Source organism: Mizuhopecten yessoensis, unplaced genomic scaffold (assembly GCF_002113885.1).
Source record: "Mizuhopecten yessoensis strain PY_sf001 unplaced genomic scaffold, ASM211388v2 scaffold1883, whole genome shotgun sequence".
NCBI classification, from domain to species: domain Eukaryota; kingdom Metazoa; phylum Mollusca; class Bivalvia; order Pectinida; family Pectinidae; genus Mizuhopecten; species Mizuhopecten yessoensis.
In genome coordinates, this window is record NW_018404269.1 from 648,574 (window position 1) to 668,255 (window position 19,682).

Sequence of the window (19,682 nt, forward strand, 5' to 3'; positions counted from 1 at the left end):
ATCAATAGAGACACACTCAAATAAATATCCTCTGTCATAGCCACCTGGTGAAATATTACAGACATCAATAGAGACACACTCAAATAAATATCCTCTGTCATAGCCACCTGGTGAAATATTACAGACATCAATAGAGACACACTCAAATAAATATCCTCTGTCATAGCCACCTGGTGAAATATTACAGACATCAATAGAGACACACTCAAATAAATATCCTCTGTCATAGCCACCTGGTGAAATATTACAGACATCAATAGAGACACACTCTCAAATAAATATCATCTGTCATAGCCACCTGGTGAAATANCGACCACTCAATGTAACTTGCAATCACTTTTTCAGCAAAGAACCTTTCCAATTGCAGATCTGAAACTTTATAAAACGAGTACTTCTGGGCTGTAATATTATACACCCATGACATACCATTAAGTTTCCAGTTAGATGCATTTCAACACAAAGGGTTGCAATTGAAACATTCTGTTAAGTTGCATTCTTGTAACAATTTGTATCAAACCATTGATTTGTAACAAGAAACAAGAAGTCCAAGGGCCTTGAATGATTTTAAGTGAAGCTTGAAATTAAGGTTGTAATCAGCCCTGTAATTTGCACGAAGTGATCATAGATATGTAACCTTCATCAACATGAGTTTTTACCCTTATTGGGTATGATACCACAACCAAAGATTTCACTGAAACTTGCCCAGTATATTGGGAGATGTTTTTCAAAGCAAATATACCCCCCAAAAGAGGGGAAGATCATTTATTTGTAGTACATTTGATAAACATGGATTAAGGATGCTACCATCATGATTAATTGGTTGAAACCTTCCAAGAAGGAGGAGATGTCGTTTAAAGCAAAATAATCAAACTGACCTGTTTCTTCAACCTCCATGAGCTTGAGGTGAGCTTCTTTTTAATATTTCGCTTTTTTCAGAAAAAATGAGGGATACAAATTCAACTAATTTCAGCTTTTAAGCTTAAACTCTTTAAGCCCCTAAGCTGTTCAGCCCTTTTTTTGTTGTGTAGAACTTTTGGCTGAATTGTGCTCAAGAATTATAAAAAAGATATTGTTGAAGTACTTCACTACTGTCATAAATATATAGTCTACTGGAGACATGAAAATATCTGTTACCTCATCCTTGGGTTCAGTACTCATAAACATGAACTCATTTTAATCCCCAGAAAAATAAGCTATGATGTTATTAGAGTATAACTGCTTATTTAATTACACCCTATCGGTGTCATTAATAGAGCCTACCTTGTGACACCCTAGCGTTGCTGGTACTACAGAGAGTTTTCCACTTCTGTGTAGCAACGTCGAAGCAGTGTATTTTCGTTTGGCAACCATGACCATCAGAGCCCCCTATTGCATATAGGACACCGTTGATCTGTTCCATGGAAAAGCGCCCCCTAGGGTCAGGCATGTCAGGTAAAGGAGTCCATTTGTTTGTCTTTATGTCGTAAGCTTCCACTGACAGCAGACACTCTCCTCTGTCATAGCCACCTGGTGAAATATTACAGACATATTACAGACATCAATAGAGACACACTCAAATAAATATCCTCTGTCACAGCCACCTGGTGAAATATTACTGTCATCAATAGAGACACACTCTCAAATAAATATCCTCTGTCATAGCCACCTGGTGAAATATTCCAGACATCAATAGAGACACACTCAAATAAATATCATCTGTCATAGCCACCTGGTGAAATATTACAGACATCAATGGAGACACACTCTCAAATAAATATCCACTGTCATAGCCACCTGGTGAAATATTACAACCATCAATAGACACACATTATCAAATAAATATCCTCTGTCATAGCCACCTGGTGAAATATTACAGTCATCAAAAGAGACACACTCTCAAATAAATATCCTCTCTCATAGCCACCTGGTGAAATATTACAGTCATCAAAAGAGACACACTCTCAAATAAATATCCTCTGTCATAGCCACCTGGTGAAATATTACAGACATCAATAGAGACAAACTCTCAAAGAAATATCATTTGTCATAGCCACCTATTACTATGGTTACACAAGTTCAAGTAAATATCCTTTTATGCTATTGCAGCCACCTAACTAAATCATAATGTAAACTAGTTGAAAGAGAATACATGTAGTTGATGTCTACAAAAGTACTGATATTTGTTCAAGCCTTATGGAATTCCAATTTGAACCCCAATAAACCTTCGAAATTAATGGTGGGTATCTATAGTTTGACACTTCAAAGACGAAAAACAACTAGAAAATTGCCAGTTTCTTGGGCCAAATTTATGCTAACAATATTGTCAGCATGACCTCCTGAAAGAAAATAGCATATTTTTCATGTAATGCATGTGCATAGGTTCATCTGATACAAGTGCTGAACAAAGACAATTTTTATAAGGTTCTATGTAGTTCTGACTGTCACAGGATAAAGCAATACTCACCACAAGCGATGATTTTGTCTCCAACCACACCAAGGCCAAAGCCACACCTCGCACTGCTCATGTTGGCCAGGGGGGTGAGGGAGGCATGACGCTCAAATAAAGAGTCGGGCATGAATGGGAGTTTGGGGGTCACAGAGTCTGGGGAATCTGGCTCATCTGATCCACTTCCTGAGTTGGATTTTCCTGTACGGTAATGGATGGAAATGGTAGCCAAGGTCCCGTTCAGCATGGTGATGGCCATGTAAGTCTTGTCTATAAAGATAACAACACCAGAGGTCAGCACCAGTCAAAAACCATAAATGTTACAGATCATCTGGTCATAATGTTGGCATCAAACACTGTTCCATTTGTTGAGCTGATGACATCTGCCATTGAGACAGGCAAACCACATAATTAGTTATTCAGGTTATTATATGTTACTATGGTAACTTATCACAGAATTTATAATTAATGTTGCTATGGTAATATGTCCTTTGGATGGTATATATTGCCATGGTTACCCACCTTTGAGTTGATATGTTGCTATGGTGGTCCATTCTTTCTCAGCAATGAGTCCATCAGGGTTGATGCTGAACTTGCGAACCACGGTACCACCCGGACTGATCTGGAGCTTCTTTCCCGTTTCCTTACTTGGGATCAGATTCTGAGGAATACCACACATCTGTTATAACAACACCAATAACGCTTTTCTGTAACCATAGCAATAACGCTATTCTGTCATGTTCACACAATTATACAACACTGAAACCTAGCCAATAAAGAAGATCTTCCTGTAAACCTTTCACTTTAGCCGATTGAATGACTATCTTTTCTACCCCTATTAAATAACTTCTGTATCCATGGAAACATATAATGACATCTCTACTGATAATTGTACAAAGGCCAAAGGCAATACAAAAGATATCTATCCATCTGTTGAATTTCGAGATATTACAACATTATTGCAGGGCTTTCACTGTCCTAACAGACTAAAAACTAACTCTACGTACCTTCCTGTTTTTGGTTTTCTGTGTGTAATCCCGTACCAGATCATCTTTCCTACGGTCATCTGAGATGTTCTTGGTGTCTGTCAGTGTGTTGTCAGCGTTAAGGCATAGTATGTTGGTCTGAAACATGATTGACAGCTATAGATTAGCATTGGGTCTCTACCACAGACACACAACAAAATCAAATTAGTAAAAATATTAACAAAATCTGTTTTAGCAAGAAAGAAACAGTCAACTGTACATATAACATAGGGGGAAAAACTAATGGATTAAGTGTCAAAATTTCCTTATCGTCTTTAGGATCTAAATGGTAGAGACTTTAGGGTATTCACAAATAAGTCTTGTCATTAAGTAGCAGTCACTCAACTCAGAAGACAAACACAACACCAGTAAGAACACATAGGCAGATGTTTACTTGGTTTATAAGTTTCCGGCTCTGTAGGGAGGCGGCATCAGACATAACAATAGAGAGTAATAATGGTATACTCACTCAGCATTTATCCACATCTGTTGGAACATAAGGCTAGGTAGAAAGAATAAGAACTCAATCTATCAATACAATTTTCATTACTTTATTCTAGACCATGTGATTTAGATGGTAGCTGTTTTTCCCACACATCTATGACAATGTTCACTAAAGCCAATGTCTATGAATAGCTAAGGTTAATCCATGCCTACCTGTTCTGTGAGGTACTCTAGGATGTAAATCTAGGCCTACCTGTTCTGTGAGGTACTCTAGGATGTTAATCTAGACCTACCTGTTTTGTGAGGTACTCTAGGATGTTAATCTAGGCCTACCTGTTTTGTGAGGTACTCTAGGATGTTAACCAAGGCCTACCTGTTCTGTGAGGTACTCTAGGATGTTAATCCAGGCCTACCTGTTCTGTGTTCTGTGTGGCACTCAAGGATGTTAACCCAGGCCTACCTGTTCTGTGTTCTGTGAGGTACTCTAGGATGTTAATCCAGGCCTACCTGTTCTGTGTTCTGTGAGGTATTCAAGGATGTTAATCCAGGCCTACCTGTTCTGTGAGGTACTCAAGGATGTTAATCCAGGCATACCTGTTCTGTGAGGTACTCTATGATGTTAATCTAGGCCTACCTGTTCTGTGTTCTGTGAGGTACTCTAGGATGTTAATCCAGGCCTACCTGTTCTGTGTTCTGTGAGGTATTCAAGGATGTTAACCCAGGCCTACCTGTTCTGTGAGGTACTCAAGGATGTTAATCCAGGCATACCTGTTCTGTGAGGTACTCTAGGATGTTAATCTAGGCCTACCTGTTCTGTGTTCTGTGAGGTACCCCCCGATGTTAATCCAGGCCTCCCTGTTCTGTGTTCTGCGAGGTACTCTAGGATGTTACCCCAGGCATACCTGTTCTGTGTTCTGCGAGGTACTCTAGGATATTAATCTAGGCCTACCTGTTCTGTGTTCTGTGAGGTACTCTAGGATGTTAACCCAGGCCTATCTGTTCTGTGATGTACTCTAGGATGTTAATCAAGGCCTACCTGTTCTGTGAGGTATTCAAGGATGTAAACCCAGGCCTACCTGTTCTGTGAGGTACTCTAGGATGTTAATCCAGGCAAACCTGTTCTGTGCGGTACTATAGGATGTTAATCTAGGCCTACCTGTTCTGTGTTCTGTGAGGTACTCTAGGATGTTAACCCAGGCATACATGTTCTGTGTTCTGTGAGGTACTCTAGGATGTTAATCCAGGCCTACCTGTTCTGTGAGGTACTCTAGAAAGTTAACCAAGGCCTACCTGTTCTGTGAGGTACTCTAGTATGTTAACCCATGCCTACCTGTTCTGTGAGGTACTCTAGGATGTTAATCAAGGCCTACCTGTTCTGTGAGGTACTCTAGGATGTAAACCAGGGCCTACCTGTTCTGTGAGGTACTCTAGGATGTTAATCCAGGCCTACCTATTCTGTGAGGTACTCTAGTATGTTAACCCAGGCCTACCTGTTCTGTGAGGTACTCTAGGATGTTAATCCAGGCATTCCTTTTCCGTGAGGTACTCTAGGATGTTAATCCAGGCCTATCTGTTCTGTGAGGTACTTTAGGATGTTAATCCAGGCCTACCTGTTCTGTGAGGTACTCTAGGATATTAATCCAGGCCTATCTGTTCTGTAAGGTACTTTAGGATTTTAATCCAGGCCTACCTGTTATGTGAGGTACTCTAGTATGTTAACCCAGGCCTACCTATTTTTTGATGGGTATTCTAGGTTGTTAACCAAGGCCTACAGTTATGTAAGGGACTCTAGGATGTTTATCAAGGCCTACCTGTTCTGTGAGGTATTCAAGGATGTAAACCCAGGCCTACCTATTCTTTGATTGGTACTCTTGGATGTTTACCCAGGCCTACCTATTCTGTGAGGTACTCTCTAGGATGTTAATCCAGGAATTCCTTTTCCGTGAGGTACTCTAGGTTGGTAACCTAGGCCTACCTATTCTTTGATGGGTACTCTAGGATGTTAACCAAGGCCTACTGTTCTGTGAGGTACTCTAGGATGTTTACCCAGGCCTACCTATTCTTTGATGGGTACTCTAGGATGTTAACCAAGGCCTACCTGTTCTGTGAGGTACTCTAGGATGTTAACCAAGGCCTACCTATTCTTTGATTGGTACTCTAGGATGTTTACCCAGGCCTACCTGTTCTGCGAGGTACTCTAGGATGTTAACCCAGGCGTACCTGTTCTGCGAGGTACTCTAGGATGTTAACCCAGGCGTACCTGTTCTGTGAGGTACTCTAGGATGTTAACCAAGGCCTACCTGTTCTGTGAGGTACTCCAGGCGAGGCTTCTCCTGGTCGATGTTCTCCTTTGCCCAACTAAGCACCAAGCTAAACATATGACGATCATCACTAGACTCCACCAGCTCAGGGTCAGCACCTGAAAAATGAAATAAATTACTTTGTAGGAAGTTCAACAACTGAAATCCCTGAGTAAGAATCATTACTACGGTTGTTACACTTAACGTATATGATCAATGACCTTCACCCTAGTAATGGCGGTTCTATGATAATGACCTTCACCCTAGTAATGGCGGTTCTATGATAACGACCTTCACTCTAGTTATGGTTGTTTTATGAAAATGACCTTCACCCTAGTAATGACTTACCTATGATAACGACCTTCACCCTAGTAATGACTTACCTATGATAACGACTTTCACCCTAGTAATGACTTACCTATGATAACGACCTTTACCCTAGTAATGGTTGTTCTATGATAAAGACTGGTACCCTAGTAATGGCTTACCTATGATAAAGACCTTCACCCTAGTAATGACTTACCGTAAAAACCCATGTAATTTGCGCACTTTTTTTTCAGAAATTTTATACCCAAAGTGGGGGGTGCGTAAAATACACAGGTATAGAAAGTTTCAAGTTTTTTTCTTGGAGATCGCCATCTTGGATTATCTCCCTTGGTACACGGTACTCTAAGACAAATGCAGTCAACAAATTTATTTATGTCGAACATTAATAAAAGATACAGTTAATACATAATGTGTTGTTATCTGAGTTTATGTGCAAAGTATTATTAAATAGGTAACTGTTAACAAAGAAAGTTTAGCCAAATTCCTATGCCAGAGAATTGCCGATCAACTTAATCGTAAAAATAGTCTGCTTTAACTATTTTTTTCCTTGGAGTAGATTTGAAGAGGATGTATTGATTGTCCACGCTTCTAGTATAAACATATTTTTTATAATCCCTTATCGGTCAAATCAGTCTGTAATTATGACAATGCAGTAGGGCTTCGTAATTCTTGCCAGGTGTTGGTGAGTGAAAAAAACAACAACACGGTCCGTCGATCGCGTCTGCAAATCATTTCAATTAGTAGAGCTATTGTTAACGGGTAATCACAGATATAGTGTTAGCTAATTGTATGGCCAAAAAATATCGCCAAACCAGGGACTTAGGTCATCTAATTCCGTGGCCAAACTGAACTGTGACATGACCTGGTTTGAAGTGACGATACCCAAGCCGCCATAATGAGCCTTTCTCACTGATCGTAATTATGATCAATAAAAGGTATCTAATTATGTCTTTCACCAGGAGATATGCACCAGCGGTAACTAAACATCGAATTACTTATTAATTGATATGTTTTTGTAAGCAAGTAAATGTTTTATATAAAATATTGCTAAAATGAATTGATGTATGCCGATATGCGCACACGTGTGTGTCATGTGTGTGATCAGATAATTCCAAGAAAACGAACAACAAAATACACATTTTACGTAGTTTCTTCTTGGGATTTTTTTTTCTTTCTTTAGATCAATGAAAAAATTTTCATAAGAAATATATTCAAAAAAAATATATTCAGAGATCGATTTTCGGAGCATGAACATCGTTTTTCACCCAGATTTTTTGGGTGCGCAAAATATTCGAGTAGAAGCTTTTTTCCCTGATTTTCAGCCTCAAAAAGTACCTGCGCAATTTACACAGGTGCGCAAATTACATGGGTTTTTACGGTACCTGTGATAACGACTTTTACCCTAGTAATGACTTATCTATGATAACGACCTTTACCCTAGAAATGGCTTACCTATGATAACGACTGGTACCCTAGTAATGGCTTACCTATGATAACGACCTTTACCCTAGTAATGGCTTACCTATGATAACGACTGGTACCCTAGGCAGACCGTAGAAGTTTTTACTGGCAGTGACCTCAGTGATGTTATTCTGTATGTACTCGTCGGCTGTCTGTTTAAGCTCCGCCTCTTCAGCAAATTGTCGTACACCTGTATATAGAAGAGTCGAAATGTTACAGGGTATGTCAATATCTTAATTAATGAAATCAACATATACAGGTATGCACATAACATTGATTATCACTTTATTATTTTTGACTACCAAGCAATGATATTTTATTTGATGTTTTTATTTAGCAATATTATTTTTTTTACTATTATCTGCAGTACTTATAACACATGCGTTTACATTCACATCATTCTCAGCAAATACCACAATGGTGTAAGATATGACTACATAATATAACTTGATTACCAGACATTACATAGTCAATATACATCTATATGAAATATACATTGTACATTTGCATCTCATTAAAATAGTTGCTAAATTATCATTTATATGCATAAATTTATAAAAGTTTCAATCATTCATTTATAATCTTGGAGTGAATCCATAAAAAGTCACACGCAAAACTGCCTACATCATTACAACACAGAGTAGGAGGGGTACCATGCTTCCCCAGTAGAGGTCTGTCTACCCAGGTCTGTGAGGCTGCCACCCTTACCGACCAGACCGACCTACTGTATCACAGGGGTTTCTTACACAGGCCTTTTTCTATGTTACCTTTCCATACAATACCTTAAACTAAGCCGTAGAAACCCTACTTTAATACGACAGTCGTCCAAACAACTCAGCAATGCGCATGCAGGCAGCCAATTAATTTCTTGGTATTTTGAAAAGGTTTGAGAATTTATTACTGAATGAAACATATGCCAGCTCAAATTGAGGCATTGCAGGAGTTATCCAACATGAGAAAATGGCCTTGGTATCAAATTATTTCATATGTGATTTCTTTCGTTCCACACGAGAGTGTGCTATCTGAGTGTCATACCAGCACACAAGACGTCTCTTTTATGTCTATCTGAAAGTAAATCTTTGTCATATAACATGGTCATGGCAGGGAATAACACAGAGGGGGGTGTCTATGGGATAGCTTATATTATCACGGCGAAATCAATAAAACATTATTTTGATTTAACCGAGACCAAATTCAAAATTTATATTATTTTATTTTAGCTTCTATTATTTAATAATAAAAAGGAATATTATGTTTTAATACTGAATAACATTCTAAAAAATGGAAAAAAAAATGTCATTCAAGGGATGCTTAGTAAGAAATATAGAAAATAATATACAATAAAATATAATCAAGATTTAAGTTTTTGAATGAAATATGAATTAAGCAAAGAGATTTACTATGTGCATTTTATAATTGTTGGCTTTTAGAATGAAAAGTGAAATGTGTAAAATCATGACTAACTTGAATGAAATTTAAATCGTAAATCTGTTATAATTTAGAACAGAAAAATTTGGTGATAATAAATTTAACTAATGGCTATAATTGCTATCCTTACCATTTATTTATAGGCAGCTTATATGGTGGACAGCTTCATTTTCCTTTGTCATGGTTGGCAAAGGGGCACACAACTCTGTACAACTTGCTATCATAAGAAAGCAAGGGAGGTCACTCAGCCGTAGAACCTGGATTGTGAGGTAGCCCCCATCACTCCCCATCCCCGACCCCCTCAGGCTGGCAGCCCGGGTGTGAGACAGGGAGGGGAGGGTGGGGGAAAGGGGTGGTGAGGGAAGTTGGGATGGAGAAAACAAGACATCATTATAGTCGCTGAAGCCAGAATACCTATACAATTTGCAGACGACATATTAGCGGCCAAGAATTTCGAGCAGGCTCGGGCAGCATCTGGGATTTTCAGTTGGATGGCTGCCCGATACACGGATCGCACATGCTCTCCAGGAACTTCGAGTCTGAAACAATAGCAGATCTCAATCAATATCAAGTTTTACAAGTTTGAAGCAATTATTTCTTTAACTCTAAGCTACATGTGTCAGAAACAAGCTCTTAGGACTCTTTGTCAATTCCCAAACATCCAAACCTCTCACATCCTTAACCATTCTATCTTGAATAAACATAAATATGTTAACGAGAAATTTTTTACCCTTGACTTTCAATGTTTTCATGTTTCTTTATTTTTGCATTGTGAACTGTACCAATTACATTTACTGACAACCCTTGCTAATCAGTTCGTGAGAAACTAATGGTTCTAAATCTGAAGACTTATTTTACAAATCTGATCTTTGATCTTAAGTCCTACAGCCTGTAGGATTTGTTCTTGTTACTTGGTCAATAAATATAACAAGTTTGTTTACATTCCGGTAATTTATTTAAAAGAAATTGATGTTTAAATACCAACTTTTAAAAAGTGACCTTGACATTTGACCTTTACACTCGAGCATAATTTGCTTTTCATATGTGTCATTGCATTTGTTCGCTATTGTTTGAAGGACAACAAACATAACATATTATCTATCCCATGATATTTGTATTCTTATTTTGGTTGATGGACACTACCACACTCCACTTAAAAGAGTTTGTACACACAGCCATAAATATGGACCCTTAATGCTAAACTATTCCTACACTCTAACATCTAATGATTTCATCTGAAGGAACAGCTCAAAAGATGCCATTTAAAAGTGATGTTTTTCCTAAGGGTGTACATACACACATTTTATTTATGCTTTAAATTCTGAGCATGTGTAATCTCCCCCATGGAAATTTTACAAAAGTTGGCAAGTATGAATAAGGTTGATATTATGAATGAACCAGAATTTGTCAACTTAATGTTTTAAAATTTAAACATAAAAGTAGATAAATACTAAACTGCCAATATGATTCTTTACGTTAGTAATCAATTTCCCAAATATAAGGGTGTGTTCCATTTCACGAAGGGATATTGATATCACTAACGCTTCGCTATGCTATCACTGGAATTATGTTCTATTTGTCAAGCAAACATGCAGACCAACCTTAGACAAAGTCTACATACTCTGGACATGGATTTTTGGTTAATATGCTTCACAGCATACACTATACATATCTTTCAACCCGATTCCTGGACATTAAAAAAATCAAGCCAAAGTATTTCTGACCAGCACATAATCATCACATGCTGATAAGAAAATATTGTTGTTTGATTATTAATCTGGTAGATCCAGGTCAAGACAAATTGATTTTACAACAAAAACTGCTACCTCTCCTGGTAAACAAGACTAATGAAAAAAGTCTCAGCATGATTAGCAGATTCTCATTACAACCTATAGATACCACTGTAGTGGTAATTGGGCCGAGAATGTAAGGGCCTTCGTAGCTCTGCCTGTTTCTGATATAAACTGAGCAATATCTCACTGGTTTCATTAACCACTAGAGCAAGTAGCACACCCCTGGCTAATTACAGGAATGCTACGTTCCTGAATGATGTTGGAGAGGAAATCTACGGTAGCATATAAGTCTAGGTAGCATAGAAGTCTAATGTAACCCCCTAAGCTGGCAACTCAGGGAGGATAATCTTGGATAAAACTTTCTAATCCTAATGGGTTTCCTGAATATTGGCAAAGACATGTTGTAATCAAATTTGTAGATCTCTGTATATCAAAAGATCACTAGACCCAATCCATCAACATAAATTATACAAAGGAAAATACAAACGGTAACCTACAGAGAAATGAACATCACTAGCAGCACCATTAAAAGAAAATGTGGAGGCCTTGCAAGATGAGGGTGTTGTAATTATAATGTTTAGGAAGGTGTCCTGCCTTTACATGTATAGGATAGCTTATAATCATTGTCAGTTTAGTAGTACTGCAAACACAGGGTTTTATTAGTATTTTTTACATGTAATTGTGAATCAGTGAATTCAACACAAGACAGACAACAATCTCAATACCATAAATTCAAAACTGGGTGAAGTTGTCTTTCTGGATGCGAGGTTATATTCTACATAACACATTTTATCTGTGATTTCGTGTTGGAGCTATCTCCCTTTAAACTAATTTAGGTATTCACATTTTCAAATAATTCAGAATTACTTAAAAAAAAGCTTGTAGGTGGTAAGACTGTTTGTATGCCTTCCACAATGCAACCAATAAATTGACCTAATCCAATACCATTCACAAACCTAACGGGTCTATTTAAATGTAGAGCTCTTTTGTATAGGAAATGTCATGGTTACTAGTAGCATACTTCTTTAACATTTAAAAATAATACAGAGTGAAATCATGCATAGCTGTATACAGTATGAAAGTATGCCTGCAAATATTTACATTGATTTTTATACCAGTACAAACAGATTTAGTTTCTAACTTCCCATTTTTTGAATTATTTAGAAGCAAAGGGCTGCACACACTATGACAAGGAATTGTCCTAAAAGCTACCTCCCGGTGATCTTATCAGTACACTAAGTCACTATATATAACTGTGTGAATGTGCTCTGTGGAGTTTCGTTTGTGTAGAGCTGTAGCACTAAAGTAACCGTACACAACTTTATGTGGGGCAAACATCTGGAGACATATCAATGTTGATCAATTTAACTGATTGTTTTCATTCTAATTGATCACCCTTTAATGCAACTGAAAGATGACTTTGAATATATATACACTTGCATTTAAATATATAGCAATAAGTTGTATATAATACTAAATAAAAAATAAAGCTTCTATAATTAGTTATGTCTGGTATGTCTTCAGGTTATTATTTATTATTAAATAGAAACTCATTTAGATGATTTATCTTTCTAAATTCACATTATCACCACAACATACAATTTAGTGTGTATGTATTAAAATCTAAACAGATTGCATAATGTTGGAAATATAATTTTCATAGCCTAGTATAGCCATAAACACAATTCCTCAAGGCCCTGCTTATCAAGCTTTAACTCATTCACCCCTGAAGTTTCATAATAAACTATTCCAACTTTTGAAATGGAAGAATTCAAATGTGTCTTCACGGGTGAATGAGTTAACATTATATAAAGAATGACCTTGTCCTGACACGAACACCTACATACTCAATTGACTATCTACAACATTGTCATAAACTCTACAGGTGGATTCAAAGGTCAGCTGAAGACATGAGGAACATGACATTGCATATTTATATTGATGTTCCTACTGTTAGTATACAGACACTAAAAAGACGTTGAAACTTAATTGCCTCTGTATCAATATAAAAGAAACAGTTTGTATATACTTAATATTCTTACTAAGGCAATTAGGTTTTAGGAGTTGGAACAGTTAAAGTTATTCCATGTAATAGCTTCACAAAGGGACCATGCAGTCGGTCTTGAAACGTTGCGATACGTTTAATACATGCAGTACCAGTGTACATGTTTGTGCATGAAGTAAAATTTTGATATTATTCCAAGTAATGTTGCAGAAAAGTATTAATTAGCATAACAAATATCATGATCAGTAAGTCTGAAGATTTTAGCTTTCCTACTTTATAATACAGAAAGAACCCAGGTATCCAACCCTGTGGAAGAAATGCTAAATTGTTTTGAACATTTCTTTTGCACAACTATAGTAAATGGGCAAGCACACCAAATGCAAATTCTTCAACAACAGAGCAACACTGAGCGCTGGAACTCTCTACCTTAACTCATTCACCCCTACATACATTTGGTAAGATTCAAAATGTGACTCACTGGCCTGGGTAAATGCATTTAACACAGATCTGGCATCGGTTTAAAATTTCTATAAAAGGACTATCACACCAACCAGTATAACCAAACTGGGTGACATTTTTTACTTGGCCTTTAAAGGGTTTCTTACCTGGAAGTGTATGCGTAGTCTAGTAGGTAGATAAAGCTATCATAATCAATGTCCTTTAGTTTACATGTACACATGCTGTTTTGTGGTGCTGGGCCTTCCTCTTCCAGCTTCAGGAACAAGTCAAACAGGAAACCACTTGCGGTGGCCAACACCGCCCTGTGAACTGGTACTTCATGGGCACCGATCACCAAAATTTGGTCACAAAGTTGACGTGCCTTGCGCAGCTTGTTTAATGATTCCCATCTATTCTCTTTGTGCTCATCATCCTCAAAAACTAGATCATCCTCGGGGCATTCATCAACCCCATTTACTATATGAGCGTTGTTGTTTTCCATTTTCACTGGTTCATCAGAGATCGTGGCGAGTTAAACAACAGAAGATGGGATGTGTCTGGGTTCCTCAGGTCACTAGTGATTTATCACAGCTGTGGACAAAAACAACACAACCGTCAGTTTCTTCTTCATAATAACAAGTCAAGCTATACTTTTAAAAGGATAAAATAAAAAATTCTTGGGTCTAGATCCGAGGTCTATGACAATTTCAGTAGCTCTAAAAGATATCTGCATTACATAACTCTACTGCTTTAGGTGTTTAATTCCTAAATTTTAAGACTGCATTTTTTGACTAAGCAAGATGTAAGTGTTAAAGCATGTTAAAAACAACAGGGGTCTGGGCTATGACCTATGAGTGTTGAACATTCAAAAGAGCTGAAACCAGGCTAGAAACTAGAACTGTAAGCCAAAGGCTAACTAATACCCCCGCTCCTATATAAACCAGAACTGTGCGTTAAAGGCTTATTTATGCAAATCAATATAGTCTCCCACCAGTAATGAGTTATGGTAATCACTATTTTATTAAAAACAGAAAAATAAAATAATAAGTATTTCGCACAAAGGGGCATTATTACTCCATCAAAAAGGGTTGAAATCCCAAATTAAAATGCCGGTGCACAACTACCTAAGATACCGATCATTCATGCAAAGTTCCAATGAAATTCACCTGTTAGTTAAGGAGGAGTTGCACGGACAAGTATTTTTCACAAAGGGGCATAACTCCATCAAAAAGATTAGAAATCCCAAATTAAAATGCTGCTGCACAACTACATAAGATACTGATCATTCATGCAAAGTTTTAATGAAATCCACCTGTTAATTAAGGAGCAGTTTTCCCAGACAAGTATTTCGCAAAAAGGGGCATAACTCCATTAAAAAAGGGTCGAAATCCCAATTAAAATGTCAGTGCACAACTACATAAGAAACTGATCATTCATGCAAAGTTTCAATGAAATCCACCTGTTAATTAAGGAGGAGTTTTCCGGACAAGTATTTTGCAAAAAGGGGCATAACTCCATCAAAAAGGGACGAAATCCCAAATTGAAATGCCGGTGCACAACTACCTAAGATACCGATCATTCATGCAAAGTTCCAATGAAATTCACCTGTTAGTTAAGGAGGAGTTGCACGGACAAGTATTTTTCACAAAGGGGCATATCTCCATCAAAAAGATTTGAAATCCCAAATTAAAATGCAGGTGCACAACTACATAGGATACTGATCATTCATGCAAAGTTTCAATGAAATCCACCTGTTAATTAAGGAGGAGTTTTCCGGACAAGTATTTTGCAAAAAGGGGCATAACTCCACCAAAAAGGGTCGAAATCCCAAATTAAAATGCCGGTGCACAACTACATAAGCTATTGATCATTCATGCAAAGTTTTAATGAAATCCACCTGTTCGTTAAGGAGGAGTTGCGCGGACAAGTATTTCGCAAAAAGGGGCATTACTCCATCAAAAAGGGTCAAAATCCCAAATTGAAATGCCGGTGCACAACTACATAAGATACTGATCATTCTTGCAAAGTTTCAATGAAATCCACCTGTTAATTAAGGAGGAGTTACTGCAGATGACAGACAGACAGACATCCAGACAGGGTGATTCCAGAATACCCCCCCTAACTTCGTTGCGGGGGTATAATGAGTGATAGGACGGGCCAGAGTCTAGAGCTGAGACCAGACCAGAAATGATTGTTAGGACAGGCCAGAGTCTACAGAGGTGAGACCAGACCAGAAATGATTGTTAGGACAGGCCAGAGTCTACAGAGGTGAGACCAGACCAGAAATGAGTGTTAAGATAATAGGCCAGAGTCCACAGAGCTGAGACAAGGCCAGAAATGAGTGTTAAGATAGGCCAGAGTCCACAGAGCTGAGACCAGACCAGAAATGAGTGTTAGGACAGGCCAGAGTCTACAGAGCTGAGAAAAGGCCAGAAATGAGTGTTAAGATAGGCCAGAGTCCACAGAGCTGAGAAAAGGCCAGAAATAATTGTTAAGGATCCCTGTCACACTTCAGGTAAAACATTAGAAAATTGCATTGTGGTTCCAATAACCTCTCTGCAATTTCATTTTAGATCAAAATTTAGTACAGTTGGGCAAGCAGTCTTCCATTGACAAGGTACATGTATGTAGCTCATGACCGCTGGTTAATGCCACAATATAAGAATCTAAAGGTCCAGGGTTCAAATACAGGTCTGAACTTGCTAAAAATAATTTTCAACCAGATCGCCACTACTGTTGTTTATTATATCTTGTATATATTTCATCTCTATTGATTTTTAATTTAAGTCCCGAAAGGTATTGTCTTATTTACAGAAATGATTTATCAACGATGCAGTCTTATCACATTTTTTTTTTTAAGTGGTTATTTAAGTTTTTACCAATATGGCACGGGTATCCTTAAGACATGCCACTGTCCACAGGGCTACCACAACGCTACCACAGGGCTACCACAGGGCTACCACAGGGCTACCACAGGGCTACCACAAGGCTACCACAGGGCTACCACAGGGCTACCACAAGGCTACCACTGGGCTACCACAAGGCTACCACAGGGCTACCACAGGGCTACCACAGGGCTACCACAAGGCTACCACAGGGCTACCACAGGGCTACCACAAGGCCAGTAATTAGTGCTATAAACATACAGCAATGCATTGGTCCTGCCTGTGTAATTATTGATGAAGTGTTTAATTATAGAACAGGTTAGGTAACATATCGACACCTAACACAAGCAATCAATACCAGGTGTATGGGTATCTAAAGCACAGTTCCCACATACAGACAATACAAATCACTACAACAGGACAAATCACAGCCACAACCAGCATTTGTTTCTGTGCTAGCTGTCATAACGAAATACATATTGTATGAACAGTGGATTCTGTTTCAAAATATAGCTTAGGGGGCTTTTAAACACCAGTTCTCAAATGGAAGGTGTTTTTCAGCTGGAGTAATCGAAGTTTACAACAAATACTAGTTTTGGAAAAATAACTGGTCACAGCCAATCAGATCAATGAGAAAGGTTATATCCAAGTGTACGTGTACATCCTGTCATTGTTATTCAAATTTAGATGTGAACCCTGAGCAAAGCATTAAGTTAAGAGACAGGATCATCTCGCTGATCCATTATTTTAACCAATCCTTCGAAAACAACTCTGCTGCCAAATCAATCCCAGCCCACCAATCAATCAGTAACTCGGACCCAACAGCGAAACCTTTACCCAACAGCAGGCACTGTCAATAATGATACAATCAAATGTTGATTAGCCATAAAAGGATGATTAACATATATATATATAATGACTAATGAGGAATAATATGAAATGGATTCGTTGGGACGGTTTTGCTTGTAATGAAACATAATTTGCCTTAGTGATGTTTTAGTTTAGTATCGGAGCATCTGAATAAGAGCTGTAACCTTCGAAGTAAAATTCACACTACATATCCTATAATACAGCAGGAAAGGGGGAGGTTGTTAAGGCTGCCATCACTGGAGCACAATGTAGGGAGGGAATGGGCTAATAAACAGAAACCCTTCCTAAGCTTGGAGACAAGGCCGTAAAACAATCTCAGCCTTGTGTCTGCCCTCCATACATATTCAGATCAGAAAGGAATGGGGAAACCATATATACAAGCCTATATTCTTCTCCATACTCTATCAGTAGGCCAGACAATTGTTAGATATATACCATCAGTACTGCCAGTATATATATATATACCACATACATATGTAGCAAGTCACCTACAGTATAGAGTTAAACTTTCATTCAAAATTAAACTTCATATCCAATAAAATGGCAGGGAAGGAGCTTGAGGATGTTTCTTAGGCTCCATGTCTTCACCCTGCATACCCAGTACAATGTAGGGAGAGAGTTGGCTGATACTCAGTACCAGGCCAGACGCTTTAGATCTGTACCATCAGTACTGACAGCTGTATATATCGCATACCAAGTCGCCTACAGTACAGAAGTAACCCTGATGATACCAGTCACAGGAATCTGTGCACTCCCCCCACCAGGACAAGAGACGTGGGTGTAACTGTCGACCTACCATACCACCCATACCACCAACTGGCACCACTCATTAGTGCAGGGTATTACCTACTGGCAAATTACTGTGTACACTTAATTCCAAGTCAGAGATCGTCAGGTACTACTTTTTATTTCAAGGTACTCATGATCATGATCATTGAGTGTCTGACCTGGCTCCAACATGGCCTAGAAATCAGCCATACCCATACCAGGGATCTCATTCAATAGAGAGAGACATGAACATAGATACCACAATAATTATGTACTTTTGGGATCAAATTCATAGTAAAAAATCTCCAATTATTTCTAAAAGTTGTTTACTTATTTATTTCGAGTTCCCAAATCTAAAACATCAGAATTTTTGGTAGTGCTTATTTGCTGTATATAGACACACCTAAATGGGACAATCCTCAATAGGTATAATGCTTCAGACCAGCAGACAATGACAGGAGGCCACCACACACCAATGGTGCGAGGACAATGACAGGAGGCCACCACACACCATTTGTGCCAGGACAATGACAGGAAGCAACCAAACACGAATGGTATCAGTACAATGACAGGAGGCCACCAAACATCAATGGTTCCAGGGCAATGACAGGAGGCCACCAAACATCAATCGAAACACCATTGGTGTCCAGACAATGACAGGAGGCCACCAAACACGAATGGTATCAGTACAATGACAGGAGGCCACCAAACATCTATGGTTCAAGGGCTATGACAGGAGGCCATCAAACATCAATCGAAACACCATTGGTGTCCGGACAATGACAGGAGGCCACCACACACCAATGGTGCCAGGGCAATGACAGGAGGCCACTAAACATCAATGTTACCAGGACAATGACAGGAGGCCACCACACATCAATGGTGCCAGGGCAATGACAGGAGGCCACCACACACCAATGGTGCAAGGGCAATGACAGGAGGCCATCAAACACCAATGGTGCCAGGGCAATGACAGGAGGCCATCAACCATCAATGGTTCCAGGGAAACGACAGGAGGCCACCACACACCAATGGTGCCAGGACAATGACAGGAGCCCACCAAACACCAATGGTGTCAGGACAATGACAAGAGGCCACCAAACATCAATGGTGCCAGGACAATGACAGGAGCCCACCAAACACCAATGGTGTCAGGACAATGACAGGAGCCCACCAAACGCCAATGGTGCCAGGACAATGACAGAAGGTCAACACACACCAATGGTGTCAGGACAATGACAGGAGCGCACCAAACACCAATGGTGCCAGGATAATGACAGGAGGCCACCACACACCAATGGGGTCAGGATAATGACACGAGGCCACCAAACATCAATGGTTCCAGGGCAATGACAGGAGGCCACCACACACCATTGGTGCCAGGACAATGACAGGAGGTCACCAAACACCAATGTTGCCAGGACAATGACAGGAGGTCACCAAACACCAATGTTACCAGGACAATGACAGGAGGTCACCAAACACCAATGTTGCCAGGACAATGACAGGAGGT

General features: G+C 38.9%; 1 protein-coding gene across 5 annotated transcripts in view; it reads right to left on the reverse strand.

Annotated features, from left to right (window-relative positions):
• The window catches only part of LOC110441909 (influenza virus NS1A-binding protein homolog A-like), a 43,979-nt gene that overhangs the window by 5,686 nt on the left and 18,611 nt on the right, over window positions 1-19,682 (reverse strand). For 4 of the 5 annotated variants that reach the window (XM_021485217.1, XM_021485232.1, XM_021485239.1 and 1 more), the window contains exons 2-9: window positions 13,814-14,237; window positions 9,825-9,949; window positions 8,044-8,172; window positions 6,195-6,313; window positions 3,433-3,549; window positions 2,948-3,104; window positions 2,444-2,695; window positions 1,261-1,506 (exon numbers count right to left, since the gene is read on the reverse strand). In XM_021485217.1, coding sequence (XP_021340892.1) covers window positions 1,261-1,506; window positions 2,444-2,695; window positions 2,948-3,104; window positions 3,433-3,549; window positions 6,195-6,313; window positions 8,044-8,172; window positions 9,825-9,949; window positions 13,814-14,148 — 1,480 coding nt within the window. In that variant the 5' untranslated portion in view covers window positions 14,149-14,237. The remainder of the gene's footprint in view (window positions 1-1,260; window positions 1,507-2,443; window positions 2,696-2,947; window positions 3,105-3,432; window positions 3,550-6,194; window positions 6,314-8,043; window positions 8,173-9,824; window positions 9,950-13,813; window positions 14,238-19,682) is intronic. The other variant, XM_021485247.1, reaches the window with a different exon arrangement.